Genomic DNA, 22,031 nt, shown 5'->3' on the forward strand with positions numbered 1-22,031 from the left:
CTGTGAGCTTCCTTTGAGTTTGCCATGATGACTTATCTTTCGCAGAAGGCTGATTAGGTCACAGGTCACAGGTTTAATCCCAGCTGCCACCCTGAGGCAATGAGGCATGTGAACGTTTCCTTAGCAGGATTCAGAGCCCTTTGCCTGTTCACTCATTGTAAGATAGAATTGTATTGAAATTCAGTTGACATGGCATTACAGCAATTATGAAACACAAATACAGAAAAGAGAGATACAAGTAACAAATAATAGAAATTATAGAAAATAAGTCAGCAGAGGTAACACACAGGGGTTTGCAAAAGAGTAGCCTTCTATACAGAAATCTTGCTTGGCCCTTAGCATTTAAATTGGACTGCTTGGGAATTTGTTGCATTTTGGTGTACAGTATATAATTGTGGTCATAAATTGTATGTGTGTGTGTGTGTGTGTGTGTGTGTGTGTGTGTGTGTGTGTGTGTGTGTGTGCGTGTGTGTGTGTGTGCGTGTGCGTGCGTGCGTGCGTGCGTGCGTGCGTGCGTGCGTGCGTGCGTACGTGCGTGCGTGCGTGCGTGCGTGCGTGTGTGTGCATGTGCGTGCGTGTGTGTGTGTGTGTAAAGTATATATAGTATGTAGTAGACCCCCGACCCCCATCCGACCCCAACAATGGCTGCCGCTACCAAGTGACACATGTCACTTTAGGATTCTTTTGTACTCCATTATAAAAGTAAAGTAAAGTTAGCCTACAAAGTACAGTAGTCTATATTGAGCAGCGCTATATAATAAGAAACAGGACAGGTAGCAATGATAGAAAAAGAGTTGAGTGGCCCCCTCTATCCAGTGATCTTTGTAAAGACGTTTATGATAACGAAGGCCTTGGCCCTGACCAGGATGATTTTCTGGGTAGCTAACCTGTAAACCAGAAGAATCTACCAGTGCAAAAAAAAAGAATAGCTCTCGGCTACGCAGTGATATTAGTCTGGCCATGCCAGGCTAAGCTTGTGGTCGGCTATTTTAAACGCACGCGCAACACAGTTGTTTGACGAAGTATGAATCTGTGAGAGGTGAGGTTAGGCTGGGCTTGCTTCAAGTTGCTTGGCATAGTTTTTTTGCAGTGGTGGAAAGTAACTAGGTACATTTACTTTAGTACTGTACTTAAGTACAATTTTGAGTTTTTTTACTTTCTGGAGTATTTCCAATTTTCTGTACTTTTACTTCTTCTCCACTACATCTCAGAGGCAAATGCTGTACTTTTACTCCACTACAATTATTTGAAAACTTTAGTTACTAGTTACAAAAAATACATTACCCACTTGCCACTTCAGCCTTATATACATTTGGGCCATTTGAAAATACCCGATCTACAAGCTGCGATGCATTATGAGCTTGTAGATCTGCTATTTTCAAAAGATTTTAATACATTTTATATATTTGAAAACTTGTGAAATTGGATTGATTGATTGATTGATTGATTGATTGATTGATTGATTGATTGATTGATTAAATGAATGAATACTTTATTAGCAGTGGCATGCACAGACATTTTGAGGGGCAGGTGCTCAAGTAAATTATACTTTTTTTTGTTTACTTGGTCTTCTCTTTTTTCCCTCTACACCTATACCTCTTTGCCAAAAATAGCCGATCTACAATTGTAGATCTGCTATTTTTGGCTAAAGTTCTCCTCAGAAAAGGGATGCTAGGTTTCGAGTGGTTATGGTAAAAAGAAAAATCATATCACATAAAGAATTGGCGGACCCCCTGTAGTAACTCTGAGGACCCCCTAGGGGTCCCGGACCCCCTGTTGAAGACCCCTGCTGTAAACTGGAAAAAAAAACGTTTTTTTTTCAAAAGGGCACTTCTGGTCAAGAGGGCAAAGGGCAGGTTCTGTAGCCCCACCTAGAGTCTATCTGTGCACGTCCCTGTTTATTAGGATTCAAAACTCAAGAAAGCCTATGGCTTGTTTAATTGGGGTCCTTTGTACTCAATTCATAGAATGGACATTCTGCATAATGAGTACTTTCTACTTTTGGTACTTTAGTCTTTAAGTCCAATTTGATACCAATACTTTTGTAATTTTACTCAAGTAAATTTTGAATTCCGGACTTTTACTTGTAACAGAGTATTTCTACATTGATTGCAGTATTGATACTTTTACTTAAGTAAAAAATGTTACTTTTATGTACTTTTTCCACCACTGTTCTTTTGTAGTAGCCTACAACCTGAACCAAACATTCTCTAATATCAAACTCATCATTTTGTAACAAACTGAGCAGTTCCAGAGTCGTGAAGATATTGCTTTATTGATTCCAATAAGCTAAACATACATTCCGATTTTAGTAATGGTATGGTCCTCCTAACCCCTGTTTATGGAATGGTACTGGCCAAATTACCGGAAATGGAATTTCGAATATAAAATATAAATTCAATCTAAGAAAGATCATTTGAATTCACATTATATACCTACATCATGCGTATGCGTTTAGAATGTATGCACATTATTAAAACAATAAAAATAAAATATGATTTTCCATTATATTATTTCAATTTAACAAAATGAATATGGGACTAGTGTTGCCAAGTCTGCTTATTATAAGCTACTTTGGGCTAGTTGTTCTGTAAAGTTTCTTGTAAATATGTAAATATTGCTGGTTGCGGTTTTTTGGGGCTTATTTGTTAAGTGTAGTTGCTTATGTTTCTCAAACATTTTCACGCCAAATTAATGGGGGGGTTTTATGCCAGGGACCCGTCCCCTGTCCCCATACAAGATTTGTGTTTTTAAAATGTTTTTTTTTTTTTTATCAAAAAATTTCACACTTTCTTCAAGATTTTGGTTTCTTTTAAATAGCCGATCTACAAGCTCACAACGGGTCGCATTGTATATGTATAAAGAGCGACGCCAGGGCTCGCTTCTTTTGGGCTTCTTTTCATGGACCTGCCTGCTTGTTTCTCTCATAAAACCTGGCAACGCTGCGACGGACTTTCTTTCCGGTCTAAGCTGACAACATGGACGCCAGCCGCGTGCAGCCGATCAAGCTCGCCAGAGTAAGAAACTATTAAATTTGGGCGAAATAATGTAAAATATATAATAATAATGGATTCACATGAACCCAAACTACTTCTGTCACGTTCGGTGGTGAATGAACAAAGTGAGATGTTAGTCTAAGCTTGGTATTTAGTGAGCGATTCCTCGGCCCGTGTTGCTCCATCATGGAGGCGATACATGCTGCAGCTAAACCAGTGGACTGATAGCAACATGCTAAGCTAACGCTACTGTTAAATATACGGTACATAATGGCAGTGGTGGTTCCCTGTATGTTGACGTTGCTTTCTTTTTTTTAAAGTCTCAAACACGTTCTTTTTCTTCATTTTAGGTCACCAAGGTGCTCGGAAGAACTGGTTCCCAGGGACAATGTACACAGGTAACGTTGATGCTATGTTAAACTGGCTAACAAAGTTATATCTTGTCTATTTGACCACAGTTCTCGTAATGTTTGAGGTACGACGATTTTTTTCAAACTGTTACATAGTGTGTATGCATGATCGTATATTGGGTGGTTTAGTAGGTCGGACAGTAACGTTCATTCCCTTTCTTTATTTATTGGCCTGCTGTTAGTATGGTAATATACCATTTGTTGCCGAAGTTGAAATCTATACCTTGAGAATATATGGTTTGTTAAGTTGCACTGAATTCATTCCCGACGTTGTTGATGGAAATTTAAAAAAAAATCGTGCATTTCTTTAATTTCTCATCTATAGATATAAGACAATGCTGGTGTGCCTCTCTACAGATTTCTATTTGAAATGTTAAACTAACCTGTATTACATTTTTGTTAATTAATTCTATAGCCTTGTCTCGTCCCTTTCTCCTGTATAACACATATGAGACGTATCCCAACAGTGGTTCATAAAAACTACTAATTTTCTCCATCAGTCACTTGAAAAGTGATTTGATGTCCCTCTTTTTATTGCAGGTCTGGGTAGAGAAGTGATTTGATGTGAAGTTTTCTTTTTTGCAGGTCCGTGTAGAGTTCATGGATGACAGCAATCGCTCTATCATCAGGAATGTGAAGGGCCCAGTTAGAGAGGGTGATGTTCTGACACTCCTGGAGTCTGAAAGAGAGGCCAGGAGGCTGCGATAGGTACGGTTACCATCGTAGAAGCAGATATGGTTTGAGTTACTAGATTTCATGCAGGTTAGCTGTAATGCGTACTTTGCATAGGGACGTGTGTCCCCATCAAGTTATACATCTTCGTCTATCTTTTTGCTCTCAAAGTGCAACAGAGCGATTTATTTAAAGGGCAAGACCACTTTGGTAAAGGTTTGGGATGTGTAGTTACTGTGCCATGATGTAACTCCAAAGGTGGAAAATAATTGCTCCATTGATTAGAAATTGATCATTCAAAATATACTCCTCATTGACTTGCATGTTTCACCGTAGAGGTGAAACGGCTCTCAAAGTCACTCATTTAGCCTGTAAACTGACACAAAGTTGATTCAGACAATATAGAAAATCACAAAAGCCAGTACTGCGGATCCGGATCTTCAAATAGTAAAATCAACAGGAAGTTGTCATTTTGATCTAAAACTTAACTGTACTGGGTTTGTTTGTTAGTTTATGGGCTAAAAAAGTGACTTTGAGAGCTGTACAATGTAAGTCGGTGAGGAGCATATTTTCAATTATCAATTTCTAAGCAATGGAGCAAGTTTTGATTTCCTGTCCTTGTCCAACTTTGGAGTTGCACCATGGCAAGATAACTGCACAACCGAAACCTCTACCAAAGTGGTCTTGCAGTCTGTGTTACTGCACTTGTGACTTGTACAGGTTTGTCGGGTACCTTCAGCAGGGAGAATATACTAGGTCGGATAGCTTATTTCTCCACATGATTGAATTTTGTTAGGTGTATCATGTGCATCAGAGGATACAGTTGTCGTCTAAACAATGGTTCTCAAACATTCTTTGCTGAGTTCCCCTGTTAACAATATTTCTTTTAGCCGAGTACCCCTTTCACCAGTACAAAACATTCTTCCTGATGCTGACATTTGGTGTTTCTATGTCAACTGTTTTGTTTGGCTTTAATATTCAAACTCAGACCAGGTCAAAAAATTACACAGCAATCCAGCCAAGACGTTTTTATTGGCGGGTGGGGTATATATTTGTAATTGTTTTTTTGGGGGGGCAAATGCTTTTCATAGGTTAATTTTAGTTTCCAGATTTAACTGATTTTAATTATGACTGTGCGATAGATGGATTCATAATGTGTGTGTAACGTTCAGAGTACCCTAAAGCACCCCTATTTGATCTACAAATTGGGCTACATTGCCCCAAATAACAAGCTGTAGGGGTTAGAAGTGACGTGTCCACATGTGTGCTGAAGCTTGGGAAAGTGGCTTGAAGACTCAATTGGGAGAAGGGGGGAGTATACATTGATAAAGGCTCTTGTTGGACACGTTGCATTAGGCACTTATCTATTTATTTATAATGTATTAATAACTACGCTTTCCTTTTAGATTTTGCAGGAGGAGTTAAATTTGAAGGTATTTGGCATGCTGTATGACACTGTTCTCTTCTCTTGCAGTGCCCAGTGGAGATGTGCGGGGGGGTGCCAATCCAATGTTTGGAGTAGTAGGGACCACACTGACCACTCTAGCGACCACCTAGAGTAGTCAGGCCTATTACCTGCAATGGCGGACTCACCTCACTTGTGTTTGTGAAAATAAATTTGGTTATTATGACTGAAGGAGGTCCTGTGTTCTGTAATTGTTTTGAGTTTGGAAAACATTCTGGAAAGTTTTTATTAACTGAATTGTAGTAGACTACCTTGTGATGATCAAGACCTTGGTATATAAATCTTGTGAAAGCTAGATTTGTCCAAGCAAATTATGTTGAAGAATCTGATTTGCTCATACCTATCTGATTATATACAACCAATATTAAAGGACATTGCTGATATTTGTTTCATTCCATTGTCAAAACAGAATTACAAAACTAGCCAATGAGAAACTAAGCACGGCATTAAAGCAGACACTTAATGTTGTCCGAGTACTATCACTACCTGCCATTTGACCTCTATAACTTGACATGACATGGTTAATGACATAGACCAAATTAAATGTGGGAATAAACTTCTGGTATCATTTTATAAATGGAGCACTGGTGATGCTGCTTCATTGAAATGACTGGCAATATCTTAAATTGCAAATCCAGTAAGAATGGGAACAGCTGCTACAGCTGAGCTGATGAAGCCACATGCAGCTTATGTTTTCCTGACCCTTAAAAAATATGGTGTACAAACAAGCCACATTTCTATTACAAAAATGTTGAGTGATATTGGTGCTATACTGCAGTGCTTTGCAAAGCCTGGTGGAAGCCTACGTTGGGACACTGTTTAGCCGGCCACCATACAGAAGAAAAGCAGCCTATGCTGGGATGACCAACCTTTGATGTAAGGGGTTTTGAATAAAATACTGCAGATGAGTAGCCATTCTGACTGCAACATCTACATGGCAAGAAAATACTGTTAAAATGCTATTTCTGATTTGGCCATTAATTTAATCGAGATTCCAGTGGTGGTCCTCAAACGTCTTTTACAAGAAATGTTTATTGTAAAATGAATACATCCTCTGCTAATACAAGTTAAGTGAATATTTACTTATATGGACGTGGACGTTTCTTTTTTCTTGTGTATTTTAATTCACCATTGTATTTGCATAAAAAATGCAGATAATTAACTATCGTTAACCATTGTCTTTGTTGTAGTAGTGAACCACTTGAGTTAAAATGATTGGTAATAATCTATAATTATCTTTCTTGTTATGCCTAGTTATGCTTTAAACCAGAGGTCTTCAACAGGGGGTCCGCGACCCCTAGGGGGTCCGTGGAGGTACTGCAGGGGGTCCACAAAATTGTTGTTTGATTTAAAAAAAAAAAACGTTTAAAAAACTTTTTGTTATTTTTTTTTTCAAAAATGTCAATATGTCTTTAAACATAACATGACATTTTAATAGCTTAGTATTGAATGCACAATAACATGGTATGTTTATACATATTTTGTAGAGAAAGAAAAGGTCTTTTGCACACCTACTGGGACAACCTCTGTGGGTAGGAGCAGGCTCCAGGCAACCATTTGTTCATGTTTAATTGTTTATACATATCTACCTTACAATTTGAATCCTGCGCCATGTCGGTTGTCAGTATGTACGTTGTATGTACGTTGCACCGAATATGGACACAACGCCAGTGTGACGTAATCTCACGACAGCATGACATCACGATGAGACGGTCGTCCCGAATATGGACACAACGCCAGTGTGACGTAATCTCACGACAGCATGACATCACATCCTACCTATAAATTCTAGGATGCCGTCAGATCGCACCAGTTCGACGGCTTCCATAGTGATAAATAGTAATAATCTATAACCATAGAAAGAGTCATAAATGCTCATAATCTACCTTACAATTTGAATCCAGTGTCGAATGTCCCCGTGTGTGTACGTTCCTGTCCCCGTGTGTGTAAGTTCCACTCTTTATATGGTTATGGCTGAGTCGTGTGACATGAGCGTGACGTCAGAGGGGCTGAGTCGTGTGACATGAGCGTGACGTCAGAGGTCCGCCCACCGGCCGGATTTGGTTCCATCGATGTTCCAATGATCTATCACTGTCATTACAAAAAGTTTCACATTAGCAAATATGGTTGGTCTATCTTTTAACATTCTACACCACTGCACACTGCTCACAGGTCTGCCATGCCAGGTGTGAGTAATCACAAAGTGGGTTTTGGTCATTGCAGAGGTCATGCACGTCACCTGTTTGTCAAGTGGGTATTTTCATAGCCTGGCGTGGATTTAGGGGAGCACAAAACTCTCTCTCACACTGTGAGGTGCCGGTAATGTGGCACTGCCAAGTGGACGCCGCGTCACGCTAGACGTTCGGGCCGCGTAGCGGCCCGAACTTCTAGTAAAACACAATTGTATTCATATAAATATACGATATATGTGGTGGCCTACCCCCTACCCTACGAGGTAGGGTTTTTTTTTAGGTCCCTTAACCCTAACCCTAACCTTCCATCCGCCTCCATTATAAATCTCTGAACTTTTAAAGGAGTACAATTCTAAAACTATTAAACATTTCAAAGATTCCTTTTCAGGCAAACATGTCCACAGTAAGATGAACATTTTAAAGTATGATTGAGGTTACTAGGCATAAGTATGTAGTTGTAAGCCTGCCTTTAAATGTCCATTGGCCGCATTGGTCGCTTAAAGTTAAATATCTCCAAAACTACAAATGATTTCAAAGAAAAAAATCTCAAGCATGCATGTCCACAGTAAGGTGGAATTGTTGAACTGTGAATGGAGTTTCTAGGTGAAAGTGTTTTTTTAGGTCCCAAATTCGTCAATCGACCTCCATTATAAATCTCTGAACTTTTAAAGGAGTACAATTCTAAAACTATTAAACATTTCAAAGATTCCTTTTCAGGCAAACATGTCCATATTAGGATGAACATTTTAAAGTATGAATGGGGTTACTAGCAGTAAGTATGTAGGATTAGTAGCCTGTACTCGTTTCCCTTTAAATGTCCATTGCCGCATCGACAATGCATTGGGCGCTTAAAGTTAAATATCTCCCAAACTACAAATTATTTCAAAGAAAAAATCTCAACCATGCATGTCCACAGTAAGGTGGAATTTTTGAACTATGAATGGAGTTTCTAGGTGAAAGTGTTTTTTTGAGGTCCCAAATTCGTCCATCGACCTCCATTCTAAATCTCTGAACTTTTAAAGGAGTACAATTCTAAAACTATTAAACATTTCAAAGATTCCTTTTCAGGCAAACATGTCCACAGTAAGATGAACATTTTAAAGTATGAATGGGGTTACTAGCAGTAAGTATGTAGGATTAGTAGCCTGTACTCGTTTCCCTTTAAATGTCTATTGCCGGTCTATGCATGATTCTTACCTTTTTCCGCACAAAGGTAAAGGTCAGCCCCCCTTCTCTCAGATGTTTTACATTTTATCGTCCAAGTCATTTTCAACGACGGGTTGAAACAAGCGTTTAAACTCGCTTTTTTAGTCAGCCTGTGGCCAGTCAACCCCCGTCCACATGCGCTGTACTGCTCCAGTAAGATTGCATTGCATTCCGAAAAAATCACTAAGTGTGGAGGCCAAAATCGTCCCCCCAAAAACCTCTTAGGAGTACGTTTCAGGCAATTTAGAGTTGATTGGTAGTACTTTGTAATGACTTTTTTTTTGGTCCCTAACATTCATCGAGCTCTGGACTTAGTAAATCTTTTTTTTTCACCATTGTGTCACTACCGAAACGAAAGTTTGTCACTACTGAAACGAAAGTTAAATCCGAAAAAATCACTAAGTGTGGAGGCCAAAATCGTCCCCCCAAAACTATGTAGTGGAGTATTTTTTTTTTTCACCATTGTGTCACTACCGAAACGTTTTTGAGTCACTACCGAAACGAAAGTTAAATCCAAAAAAATCACTAACTGTGGAGGCCAAAATTGTCCCCCCAAAAACCTGTTAGGAGTACGTTTCAGGCAATTTAGAGTTGATTGGTAGTACTTTGTAGTGGAGTAATTTTTTTTTTCACCATTGTGTCACTACCGAAACGTTTTTGTGTCACTACCGAAACGAAAGTTAAATCCGAAAGAATCACTAAGTGTGGAGGCCAAAATCGTCCCCCCAAAAACCTGTTAGGAGTACGTTTCAGGCAATTTAGAGTTGATTGGTAGTACTTTGTAGTGCAGTATTTTTTTTTTCACCATTGTGTCACTACCGAAATGTTTTTGTGTCACTACCGAAACAAAAGTTAAATCCGAAAAAATCACTAAGTGTGGAGGCCAAAATCGTCCCCCCAAAAAACTGTTAGGACTTAGGAGTACGTTTCAGGCAATTTAGAGTTGATTGGTAGTACTTTGTAGTGACTTTTATTTTTGGTCCCTAAAATTCATCGAGCTCTGGACTTAGTAAAAAAAACATTCACCATTGTGTCACTACCGAAACGAAAGTTTGTCACTACCGAAACGAAAGTTAAATCCGAAAAAATCACTAAGTGTGGAGGCCAAAATCGTCCCCCCAAAAACCTGTTAGGATAGACTAGGTCAGTTTTCCAAAAATCTTAACCCTGAAGGCAAATTGTGTTAATTTATGGCACACATGTTTTCTAGGGGTATTAAGGTGTGTTGAATCCAAATCTGCTGTGTGCCAAGCTCAAAAATGGCCGCTAAGCCCTCAAAATGGACCATTTAAAGATGGCGGCCACCACTATGCTGAAACATAATAAAACACTATATGTTTGATTAAACAAGGTAGAAAATAGACTGAAATGTCCTTTTTTATGTTTACATATATAGGGAATACAATGCAATATTCTGATTTAAGATAAATCGTGAAGGAACCACTTTTATATAATTCATATTGTGAAAATTGTCCTCTTTGGTAATGAATAATGTTTTTTTTTTTTGGGGGGGGGGGGTTGGTAATGAATAATTGCTTTAAGATGTATAATTGCCTTAATTTGTGTTTCTGACTTGTATTTGCTCAGTGTTCTGGCAGGTTTCTTGCAATTGCACGCTTCAATGCACTCCATGCGTACTTTCCTGCAGCCGCAGCGTTGGTTGAGACATCCCTTTGTGCAACTGCATGACGTGATCTCCCTGCATGCTTTTGGCATAGGTGGCAGGGAAGGCAGTTTCTAGGTGAAAGTGTTTTTTTGAGGTCCCAAATTCGTCCATCGACCTCCATTCTAAATCTCTGAACTTTTAAAGGAGTACAATTCTAAAACTATTAAACATTTCAAAGATTCCTTTTCAGGCAAACATGTCCACAGTAAGATGAACATTTTAAAGTAATTTGTGTTTCTGACTTGTATTTGCTCAGTGTTCTGGCAGGTTTCTTGCAATTGCACGCTTCAATGCACTCCATGCGTACTTTCCTGCAGCCGCAGCGTTGGTTGAGACATCCCTTTGTGCAACTGCATGACGTGATCTCCCTGACGTGATCTCCCTGATCTCTTGGCATAGGTGGCAGGGAAGGCAGCCGTGGCACCAACTGACCATTTAGGTGCATCCATCCCATTTCGGTCACTGGAGGAAGACCAGGATGTGGCAAGTGAGCTTGGTTCCAGACAAGAGCTTGATAGTGGGAACTCATGATATGAAACTGCTGCATCTGAGATTGGTGGCAGAGTCTCTTGTGCACGACCTATACAAAACAACTTGACTCTTGCTTCATTGCATGTATCAACCGTATATCTTACAGATGAATTTCTCTGTTGACCTCGCTATGTCTACTGTGAGAGGGCCTTTTCCAAGCCCAATGAGACCTGTGTGATGTTGCTGGAACACCTGCCAGGCTGTTTTCTAACTGTGGCCACTGAACTATGACATGCTGTCACCAACACTGTCACAGCCAGTGACAGCATAGTCTGGGAGGCATTGCCTCGGAGTTTGGACGGCGGGGCGCGGCCACTGCGTTGTGATTCAAATCAACAGCCAATGAAGAAAAGGGGGCGGGATCCACATGCAGTGGGTGTTGCATCTAAATAGGATCGACGGGAAGCAATTTCCCCTTGAGAAATTTCGGCCGCCATTGTTGTGTACTGCTGTTTGCCTCTCGTCGGACTTTTTAGACGAGTTGCACAGCTCTCAGACCGGTAAGAGGCGTGTCCGCTCAGATTCAGAGCGTAAATAACATCCCGCCCACAAATCCCAGGGCTCTGGCCCAGAAGTTCCTCGCCGAGCCGGCGAAAACTTCTGGGAACTCAGATTAGTGACAGCATGGAAGGCAAGTAGTGTGTCAACTTGATCAGCAGAAAGCAACATGCAAAGTTCATGTACTGGAAGATACTTCGGCGCCTTTGATGTCCCAGCTTTCATGTAGAGACACTTAAATTGCATTCTGAAATAATGTGCCAGAAGTAGAAGAAGCACATCTGTATCACATGCTGACACAACTAGTGTTTCCATTTGAGCATGGATGCAATGCAAAATCAGTTGTGTGTCAGCTTCCTCATGGTCAGCACTTAGAGAAGAGACTTCAAGATCTGGATCCGATTACCAATCCTGGTAGCACTTTTCAATAATGACCCGTTATAAAGCATTTATAAACGTTTATAAGTAGTTTGTAGACTATTAACAAATCATTAACAACCTGTTTGTTGACATTTGTAAATGATTACTAAAACCTTTATAACTACAGTTACAAATCATTTGTAAAGTATTAGTAAGTAGTGAACTCTTCATGAATAAGCCATTTATATACATCTGTAAAAGATTATTAAATCATTCTCACCCGGTCACTCAGGTCTGCCTCCTCCACCAACCTCACTGTTCCCCCAGCTGCTCGTTTGTCCACCATGGGGGGTAGAGCCTTCAGCCGCTCTGCCCCTGGCCTCTGGAACAGCCTTCCCCCTGACATTCGAAACATGGACTCACTCCCCACCTTCAAATCCCACCTCAAAACTCACCTATTCAAACAGGCCTATGCTCACCTTGAGTAAAAGTCTGCTGCAGGCCTTATGTGTATTTTGTGTGTATTTTAAACTTGCTTTATTGTTTGTATTTCTTTTCTGTTTTGTTAGGCGACCTTGTGTGACCTGAAAGGCGCCATATAAATAAAATGTATTATTATTATTATTATTATTTGTAACGACCCATTCTAAAGCATTTATAAACGTTTATAAGCAGTTTGTAGACTATTAACAAATCATTAACAACCTGTTTATTGACATTCGTAAATGATTACTAAAACCTTTATAACTACGGTTACAAATCATCTATAAAGGTATTAGTAACTATTCATGAATAAGCCATGTATAATACATCTGTAAATGATTATTAAATCATTTGTAACTGATGTTACATAATATATACAAGCTATTGGTAGCTTGTTCATGTTTAACATATGCTTTGTTAAACATTCCTAAAGTATCTATAAATCCTTAGTACATGTTATTATGTGCCCTATAGTAAAGTGAAGACAGTTCATCATTTACAACTGTCTGTTAATGTGTTTGTTCATGTTTAACATGCTTTGTAAAACATTCCTAAAATATCTATAAATCCTTTGTACATGTTATTATGTGCCCTACAGTAAAGTGAAGACAGTTCATCATTTATGACTGTCTGTTAATGTGGACTTTCTCCTTACCTGTTGCAAACTACCTGGCTTTCATGAATGCAGACACCAAACAATTACTAGAATTATCATTCATGTTAAGCAAATGATGCGTAAGACATTCGTAAAGAGTATGTAAACCATTTGCAGACGTTATCATGAGCCTGAGCCTAGTTGCTTCTTTTGGGCTTGTTTTCATAGACCTGTCCGCTTGTTTCTTTTGCAAAATCTGGCAACACACTGATTACCTGCATTACACCTGCAGTAGCCTACTAGGGAGGAAGTGAACAGTGATGCAGTTGCAGACTGGACAGAAATATGTCTAATTCATGTTTTATGTGTTTTAACTGTCTTGTTGCAGGTGATCGAGGTAACATAAAATGGCTAATCTTACACACATGAAGTAGCATTATGACTAGGGGGTATTTTGATGGTGGCTGTTTGTATCCACAATGTTTGTTTTGATGTGTAGGCTAGTAATGTCCTCCATGCTTAGCAGTTTAGCTTAGCAGCTAAAGCTAACTCGCACTGGGAGGTGGTGACTGCAGAGGCTCCAAGCTGCTACTCTGTGATTCTGTTGTGATTAATTTCTTTGTTTAAATGTCAGTGTGTGTGCTGTGGCCAAGAGTTGCTACATTTTATATCTTAATAAATTGTTGTATACTTGTATACTATATAACGTTACTTTTGCCACTTTTTGATGTCACATGTTTTACTAATCACTGTTAAACATGAAATAATAATGCATAGTCTTCACTTTACAACAAGGCCCATGATAACGTTAGCAAATGGTCAACACACTCTTTACGAATGTCTTACGAATCATATATTAAACATGAAAGATAATTCTAGTAATTGTTTGGCATCTGCATTCATGAAAGCCAGGTAGTTTGCAACAGGTAAGGAGAAAGTCACATTAACAGACAGTTGTAAATGATGAACTGTCTTCACTTTACTATAGGGCACATAATAACATGTATTAAGGATTTATAGATACTTTAGGAATGTTTTCCCCCCGTGGTTTCCAGACAATAAAGCGGAGGGGTTATAGAACAAATATAAACGGGCAGCTGAAATATTACAGAAAGATTGAGGGAGGGGCGGAGCTAGAGAGGAAGGGGCGGAGCTAGAGAGGAAGGGGTGGAGCCAGAGAGGAAGGATTGGAGCTAGAGAGAGGAAGGGGCGGAGCTAGAGGGAGAAAGGGCGGAGCCAGAGAGGACGGGGCGGAGCTAGAGAGAGGAAGGGGTGGAGCTAGAGGGGAAGGGGTGGTGCAGCTAGAGGGGAAGGGGTGGTGCTAGAGAGACACTATAATATAGACACTGACACTATATATAATGTAGACACTATATTATAGTGACACTAACACTATAATATAGAGACACTATAATATAGTGACACTAACACTATAATATTGACACACTAACACTATAATCTATAATATAGACACTATTAGTAAGTATATTAGTTAGCTATATATTAGTATTAGTAAGTATATTAGTTATGCGATAGTAGTTAGTTATATATTAGTATTAGTAAGTATATTAGTTAGTTATATATTAGTATTAGTAAGTATATTAGTTAGTTATATATTAGTAAGTATATTAGTTAGTTATATATTAGTAAGTATGTTAGTTAGTTATATATTAGTATTAGTAAGTATATAGAAAAACAAGTTAAAACCGTTTCGGTGAAATAAATTTTACCGAAACGAAAATTACCAATCGACTCTAAATTGCCTGAAACGTACTCCTAACAGTTTTTTTGGGGGGACGATTTTGGCCTCCACACTTAGTGATTTTTTCGGATTTAACTTTCGTTTCTGTAAAATAAATTTTACCGAAACGAAAATAACCAATCAACTCTAAATTGCCTGAAACGTACTCCTAACAGGTTTTTGGGGGGAGTATTTTGGCCTCCACACTTAGTGATTTTTTCGGATTTAACTTTCGTTTCGGTAGTGACAAACTTTCGTTTCGGTAGTGACACAATGGTGAAAAAATACATTTACTAAGTCCAGAGCTCGATGAATGTTAGGGACCAAAAAAAGTCACTACAAAGTACTACCAATCAACTCTAAATTGCCTGAAATGTACTCCTAACAGGTTTTTGGGGGGACGATTTTGGCCTCCACACTTAGTGATTTTTTCGGATTTAACTTTCGTTTTGGTGGTGACCAACTTTCATTTCGGTAGTTTGATTACAAAATGTAAGTTGTGTAAAAAATTATCTGACTATACTAAGTTGTTATTTGTTTGTTTAAGTCAGGCTATACTCTACTCAGAGTCATAAGTTTACAAAATGTACTAAAGTACAGTGAACGTCTGTGCGGTTTGTCTTCATCACTGAAAATAACGTACATGTAAACTGATATAAAACTGCTGTCATGTGCAGTTGGGGTGAAGAAACACAACCATTTCACTCCTAATAATACCTATTTGATTTGACATCCTGACGTGCTGCTGTAGCTGAGGCTTGAATCTGTTACCTGCGGCTCACTAGTCAGTGACTCTATCCATTCACCTACAGCTGTTTCCTTGGAATCTGTGGTTCTGAAACGTTTTGTTGTCAACCCCCCAAATTGACATGTATTTGGGCAGTGGATCCCAATGTGAAAAGATGTAGTGTCAGGGCCCCCCATGAAAAAGATTTATATTTATGCTGTAACACATTTTTTTAAAGTTATTTGTCTTGTTTGTTGTTCAAGTCAAAGCACCAGGAAGGCTGTATTTGTCAGCCATCTGTTAGCTCAATGGGTTGAGACGCAGTGTTCATGATCCAGAGGCCATGAGTTCAAATCCCATTGATGTCTTTCCTATGATTCTTTCCTTTGCAGACTGGCTTCCAGAAGATCAACTGAAAACTACAAGGAAGGCTATATTTGTCATCCAACTGTTAGCTCAATGGGTTGAGACGCAGTATAGATGATCCAGAGGCCACGAGTTCAAATCCCATTGATGTCTTTCCTATGATTCTTTCCTTTGCAGACTGGCTTCCAGAAGATCAACTGAAAACTACCAGGAAGGCTGTACTTGTTAGCCATCTGTTAGCTCAATGGGTTGAGACGCAGTATTCATGATCCAGAGGCCATGAGTTCAAATCCCATTGATGTCTTTCCTATGATTCTTTCCTTGAGTGGGTTCGATTCCCACTCCGAGTCATGTGTCCCCGGTAACTTGGGGCAACGGATAAATTGACTGATATCCTTCGTGATGCTTCCCTTTGCAGACTAATTTCTAGAAAAACAAGTTAAAACCACCAGGAAACCTGTAACTCTCAGCCAACAGCATAGCTCAACTGGTAGAGCGTCTGTCCAATAACATGACTTGACTTGACTTGATTGGGTTCGATTCCCACTCGAGTCAAGTGTCCCCGGTAACTTGGGGCAACGGATAAATTGACTGATATCCGTAGAATAACTTGTAGGAGTGTGCTGGTTCAAATCCAGTTCAACCCAGGACCGAGCGGTCCTGGGTTCGATTCCCACTAACGTCAAGTCCCCGGTAAATCGACTGATATCCGTAGAATAACTTGTAGGAGTGTCCTGGTTCAAATCCAGTCACCACCTTAGTAACTGAAACCGAATCTGGCCAATTCGGTCTCAGTTACTGAGATAGATAGAGGGTGTGTAGAGTAGGCGGAGTAGAGTAGTGAGTAGAGTAAAGAGGGAATATAGTCGGGGAGTAGGTCCCAGAAGGGCCCAGAGTAGGGGGAGGAGTAGGAATAGGGGGGGGAGTAGGGCCCAGAGTAGGGGGAGGAGTAGGAGTAGGGGGAGGAGTAGGAGACTATATTCCCTCTTTACTCTACCCCTACTCTACTCACTACCCTACTCCGCCTACTCTACACACCCTCTATCTATCTCAGTAACTGAGACCGAATTGGCCAGATTCGGTTTCAGTTACTAAGGTGGTGACTGGATTTGAACCAGGACACTCCTACAAGTTATTCTACGGATATCAGTCAATTTATCCGCTGCCCCAATTTACCGGGGACTTGACGTTAGTGGGAATCGAACCCAGGACCGCTCGGTCCTGGGATTTGAACCAGCACACTCCTACAAGTTATTTTACGGATATCAGTCAATTTATCCGTTGCCCCAAGTTACCTGGGACACTTGACTCGAGTGGGAATCGAACCCACTCAAGTCAAGTCAAGTCATGTTATTGGACAGACGCTCTACCAGTCGAGCTATGCTGTTGGCTGAGAGTTACAGGTTTCCTGGTGGTTTTAACTTGTTTTCTAGAAGTTAGTCTGCAAAGGGAAGCAACACTAAGGATATCAGTCAATTTATCCGTTGCCCCAAGATACCAGGGACACTTGACTCGAGTGGGAATCTAACCCACTCAAGTCAAGTCAAGTCATGTTATTGGACAGACGCTCTACCAGTTGAGCTATGCTGTTGGCTGAGTTACAGGTTTCCTGGTGGTTTTAATTTGTTTTTCTAGAAGTTATTCTGCAAAGGGAAGCATCACGAAGGATATCAGTCAATTTATCCGTTGCCCCAAGTTACCGGGGACACATGACTCGGAGTGGGAATCGAACCCACTCAAGGAAAGAATCATAGGAAAGACATCAATGGGATTTGAAATCATGGCCTCTGGATCATGAATACTGCGTCTCAACCCATTGAGCTAACAGATGGCTGACAAGTACAGCCTTCCTGGTAGTTTTCAGTTAATCTTCTGGAAGCCAGTCTGCAAAGGAAAGAATCATAGGAAAGACATCAATGGGATTTGAACTCATGGCCTCTGGATCATGTATACTGCGTCTCAACCCATTGAGCTAACAGTTGGATGACAAATATAGCCTTCCTGGTAGTTTTCAGTTGATCTTCTGGAAGCCAGTCTGCAAAGGAAAGAATCATAGGAAAGACATCAATGGGATTTGAACTCATGGCCTCTGGATCATGAATACTGCGTCTCAATCCATTGAGCTAACAGATGGCTGACAAGTACAGCCTTCCTGGTAGTTTTCAGTTGATCTTCTGGAAGCCAGTCTGTAAAGGAAAGAATCATAGGAAAGACATCAATGGGATTTGAACTCATGGCCTCTGGATCATCTATACTGCGTCTCAACCCATTGAGCTAACAGTTGGATGACAAATATAGCCTTCCTTGTAGTTTTCAGTTGATCTTCTGGAAGCCAGTCTGCAAAGGAAAGAATCATAGGAAAGACATCAATGGGATTTGAACTCATGGCCTCCGGATCATGAATACTGCGTCTCAAGCCATTGAGCTAACAGATGGCTGACAAGTACAGCCTTCCTGGTAGTTTTCAGTTGATCTTCTGGAAGCCAGTCTGCAAAGGAAAGAATCATAGGAAAGACATCAATGGGATTTGAACTCATGGCCTCTGGATCATCTATACTGCGTCTCAACCCATTGAGCTAACAGTTGGATGACAAATATAGCCTTCCTTGTAGTTTTCAGTTGATCTTCTGGAAGCCAGTCTGCAAAGGAAAGAATCATAGGAAAGACATCAATGGGATTTGAACTCATGGCCTCTGGATCATGAACACTGCGTCTCAACCCATTGAGCTAACAGATGGCTGACAAGTACAGCCTTCCTGGTGCTTTGACTTGAACAACAAACAAGACAAATAACTTTAAAAAAATGTGTTACAGCATAAATATAAATCTTTTTCATGGGGGGCCCTGACACTACATCTTTTCACATTGGGATCCACTGCCCAAATACATGTCAATTTGGGGGGTTGACAACAAAACGTTTCAGAACCACAGATTCCAAGGAAACAGCTGTAGGTGAATGGATAGAGTCACTGACTAGTGAGCCGCAGGTAACAGGTTCAAGCCTCAGCTACAGCTGCAAGTCAGGATGTCAAATCAAATAGGTATTATTAGGAGTGAAATGGTTGTGTTTCTTCACCCCAACTGCACATGACAGCAGTTTTATATCAGTTTACATGTACGTTATTTTCAGTGATGAAGACAAACCGCACAGACGTTCACTGTACTTTAGTACATTTTGTAAACTTATGACTCTGAGTAGAGTATAGCCTGACTTAAACAAACAAATAACAACTTAGTATAGTCAGATAATTTTTTACACAACTTACATTTTGTAATCAAACTACCGAAATGAAAGTTGGTCACCACCGAAACGAAAGTTAAATCCGAAAAAATCACTAAGTGTGGAGGCCAAAATCGTCCCCCCAAAAACCTGTTAGGAGTACGTTTCAGGCAATTTAGAGTTGATTGGTAGTACTTTGTAGTGACTTTTTTTGGTCCCTAACATTCATCGAGCTCTGGACTTAGTAAATGTATTTTTTCACCATTGTGTCACTACCGAAACGAAAGTTTGTCACTACCGAAACGAAAGTTAAATCCGAAAAAATCACTAAGTGTGGAGGCCAAAATACTCCCCCCAAAAACCTGTTAGGAGTACGTTTCAGGCAATTTAGAGTTGATTGGTTATTTTCGTTTCGGTAAAATTTATTTTACAGAAACGAAAGTTAAATCCGAAAAAATCACTAAGTGTGGAGGCCAAAATCGTCCCCCCAAAAAACTGTTAGGAGTACGTTTCAGGCAATTTAGAGTCGATTGGTAATTTTCGTTTCGGTAAAATTTATTTCACCGAAACGGTTTTAACTTGTTTTTCTATATACTTACTAATACTAATATATAACTAACTAACATACTTACTAATATATAACTAACTAATATACTTACTAATACTAATATATAACTAACTAATATACTTACTAATATATAACTAACTAATATACTTACTAATACTAATATATAACTAACTAATATACTTACTAATACTAATATATAACTAACTACTATCGCATAACTAATATACTTACTAATACTAATATATAACTAACTAATATACTTACTAATATTGTCTATATTATAGATTATAGTGTTAGTGTGTCAATATTATAGTGTTAGTGTCACTATAATATAGTGTCTACATTATATATAGTGTCAGTGTCTATATTATAGTGTCTCTCTAGCACCACCCCTTCCCCTCTAGCTCCACCCCTTCCTCTCTCTAGCTCCGCCCCGTCCTCTCTGGCTCCGCCCTTTCTCCCTCTAGCTCCGCCCCTTCCTCTCTCTAGCTCCAATCCTTCCTCTCTGGCTCCACCCCTTCCTCTCTAGCTCCGCCCCTTCCTCTCTAGCTCCGCCCCTCCCTCAATCTTTCTGTAATATTTCAGCTGCCCGTTTATATTTGTTCTATAACCCCTCCGCTTTATTGTCTGGAAACCACGGGGGGAAAACATTCCTAAAGTATCTATAAATCCTTAATACATGTTATTATGTGCCCTATAGTAAAGTGAAGACAGTTCATCATTTACAACTGTCTGTTAATGTGACTTTCTCCTTACCTGTTGCAAACTACCTGGCTTTCATGAATGCAGATGCCAAACAATTACTAGAATTATCTTTCATGTTTAATATATGATTCGTAAGACATTCGTAAAGAGTGTGTTGACCATTTGCTAACGTTATCATGGGCCTTGTTGTAAAGTGAAGACTATGCATTATTATTTCATGTTTAACAGTGATTAGTAAAACATGTGACATCAAAAAGTGGCAAAAGTAACGTTATATAGTATACAAGTATACAACAATTTATTAAGATATAAAATGTAGCAACTCTTGGCCACAGCACACACACTGACATTTAAACAAAGAAATTAATCACAACAGAATCACAGAGTAGCAGCTTGGAGCCTCTGCAGTCACCACCTCCCAGTGCGAGTTAGCTTTAGCTGCTAAGCTAAACTGCTAAGCATGGAGGACATTACTAGCCTACACATCAAAACAAACATTGTGGATACAAACAGCCACCATCAAAATACCCCCTAGTCATAATGCTACTTCATGTGTGTAAGATTAGCCATTTTATGTTACCTCGATCACCTGCAACAAGACAGTTAAAACACATAAAACATGAATTAGACATATTTCTGTCCAGTCTGCAACTGCATCACTGTTCACTTCCTCCCTAGTAGGCTACTGCAGGTGTAATGCAGGTAATCAGTGTGTTGCCAGATTTTGCAAAAGAAACAAGCGGACAGGTCTATGAAAACAAGCCCAAAAGAAGCAACTAGGCTCAGGCTCATGATAACGTCTGCAAATGGTTTACATACTCTTTACGAATGTCTTACGCATCATTTGCTTAACATGAATGATAATTCTAGTAATTGTTTGGTGTCTGCATTCATGAAAGCCAGGTAGTTTGCAACAGGTAAGGAGAAAGTCCACATTAACAGACAGTCATAAATGATGAACTGTCTTCACTTACTACTGTAGGGCACATAATAACATGTACAAAGGATTTATAGATATTTTAGGAATGTTTTACAAAGCATGTTAAACATGAACAAACACATTAACAGACAGTTGTAAATGATGAACTGTCTTCACTTTACTATAGGGCACATAATAACATGTACTAAGGATTTATAGATACTTTAGGAATGTTTAACAAAGCATATGTTAAACATGAACAAGCTACCAATAGCTTGTATATATTATGTAACATCAGTTACAAATGATTTAATAATCATTTACAGATGTATTATACATGGCTTATTCATGAATAGTTACTAATACCTTTATAGATGATTTGTAACCGTAGTTATAAAGGTTTTAGTAATCATTTACGAATGTCAATAAACAGGTTGTTAATGATTTGTTAATAGTCTACAAACTACTTATACACGTTTATAAATGCTTTATAACGGGTCATTATTGTAAAGTGCTACCCAAATCCTTCGGCAAACCCCCCTGATACAACTTAGATTATTAGGGCTGTGTTTAATCAGATGGTTTGAAAGCAATTGAGCAAGGTCTGCTTTATTTTCCTCAAGTGCCATGAAGCTAGACCAGTCTGGTGGAAGAGGAACTGACTTGTTCTCTATTTTACAACGTATTGGTCGGTGGCGCTGCTTGCGTTTA

General features: G+C 39.4%; 1 protein-coding gene across 1 annotated transcript; it reads left to right on the top strand.

Annotated features, from left to right (window-relative positions):
* The first annotated feature begins 2,948 nt into the window (after positions 1-2,948).
* rps28 (ribosomal protein S28) lies at positions 2,949-5,718 on the top strand. The gene is made up of 4 exons (XM_084056395.1): positions 2,949-3,017; positions 3,347-3,394; positions 3,992-4,114; positions 5,553-5,718. Exons 1-3 carry the CDS (start codon positions 2,979-2,981, stop codon positions 4,112-4,114), a joined length of 210 nt encoding a protein of 69 aa, XP_083912521.1. The 5' UTR covers positions 2,949-2,978; the 3' UTR covers positions 5,553-5,718.
* Positions 5,719-22,031: the final 16,313 nt, after the last annotated feature.

The sequence above is a fragment of the Gymnoscopelus microlampas genome (genome assembly GCF_963454915.1).
Source record: "Gymnoscopelus microlampas genome assembly, chromosome: 5".
Classification (NCBI taxonomy): domain Eukaryota; kingdom Metazoa; phylum Chordata; class Actinopteri; order Myctophiformes; family Myctophidae; genus Gymnoscopelus; species Gymnoscopelus microlampas.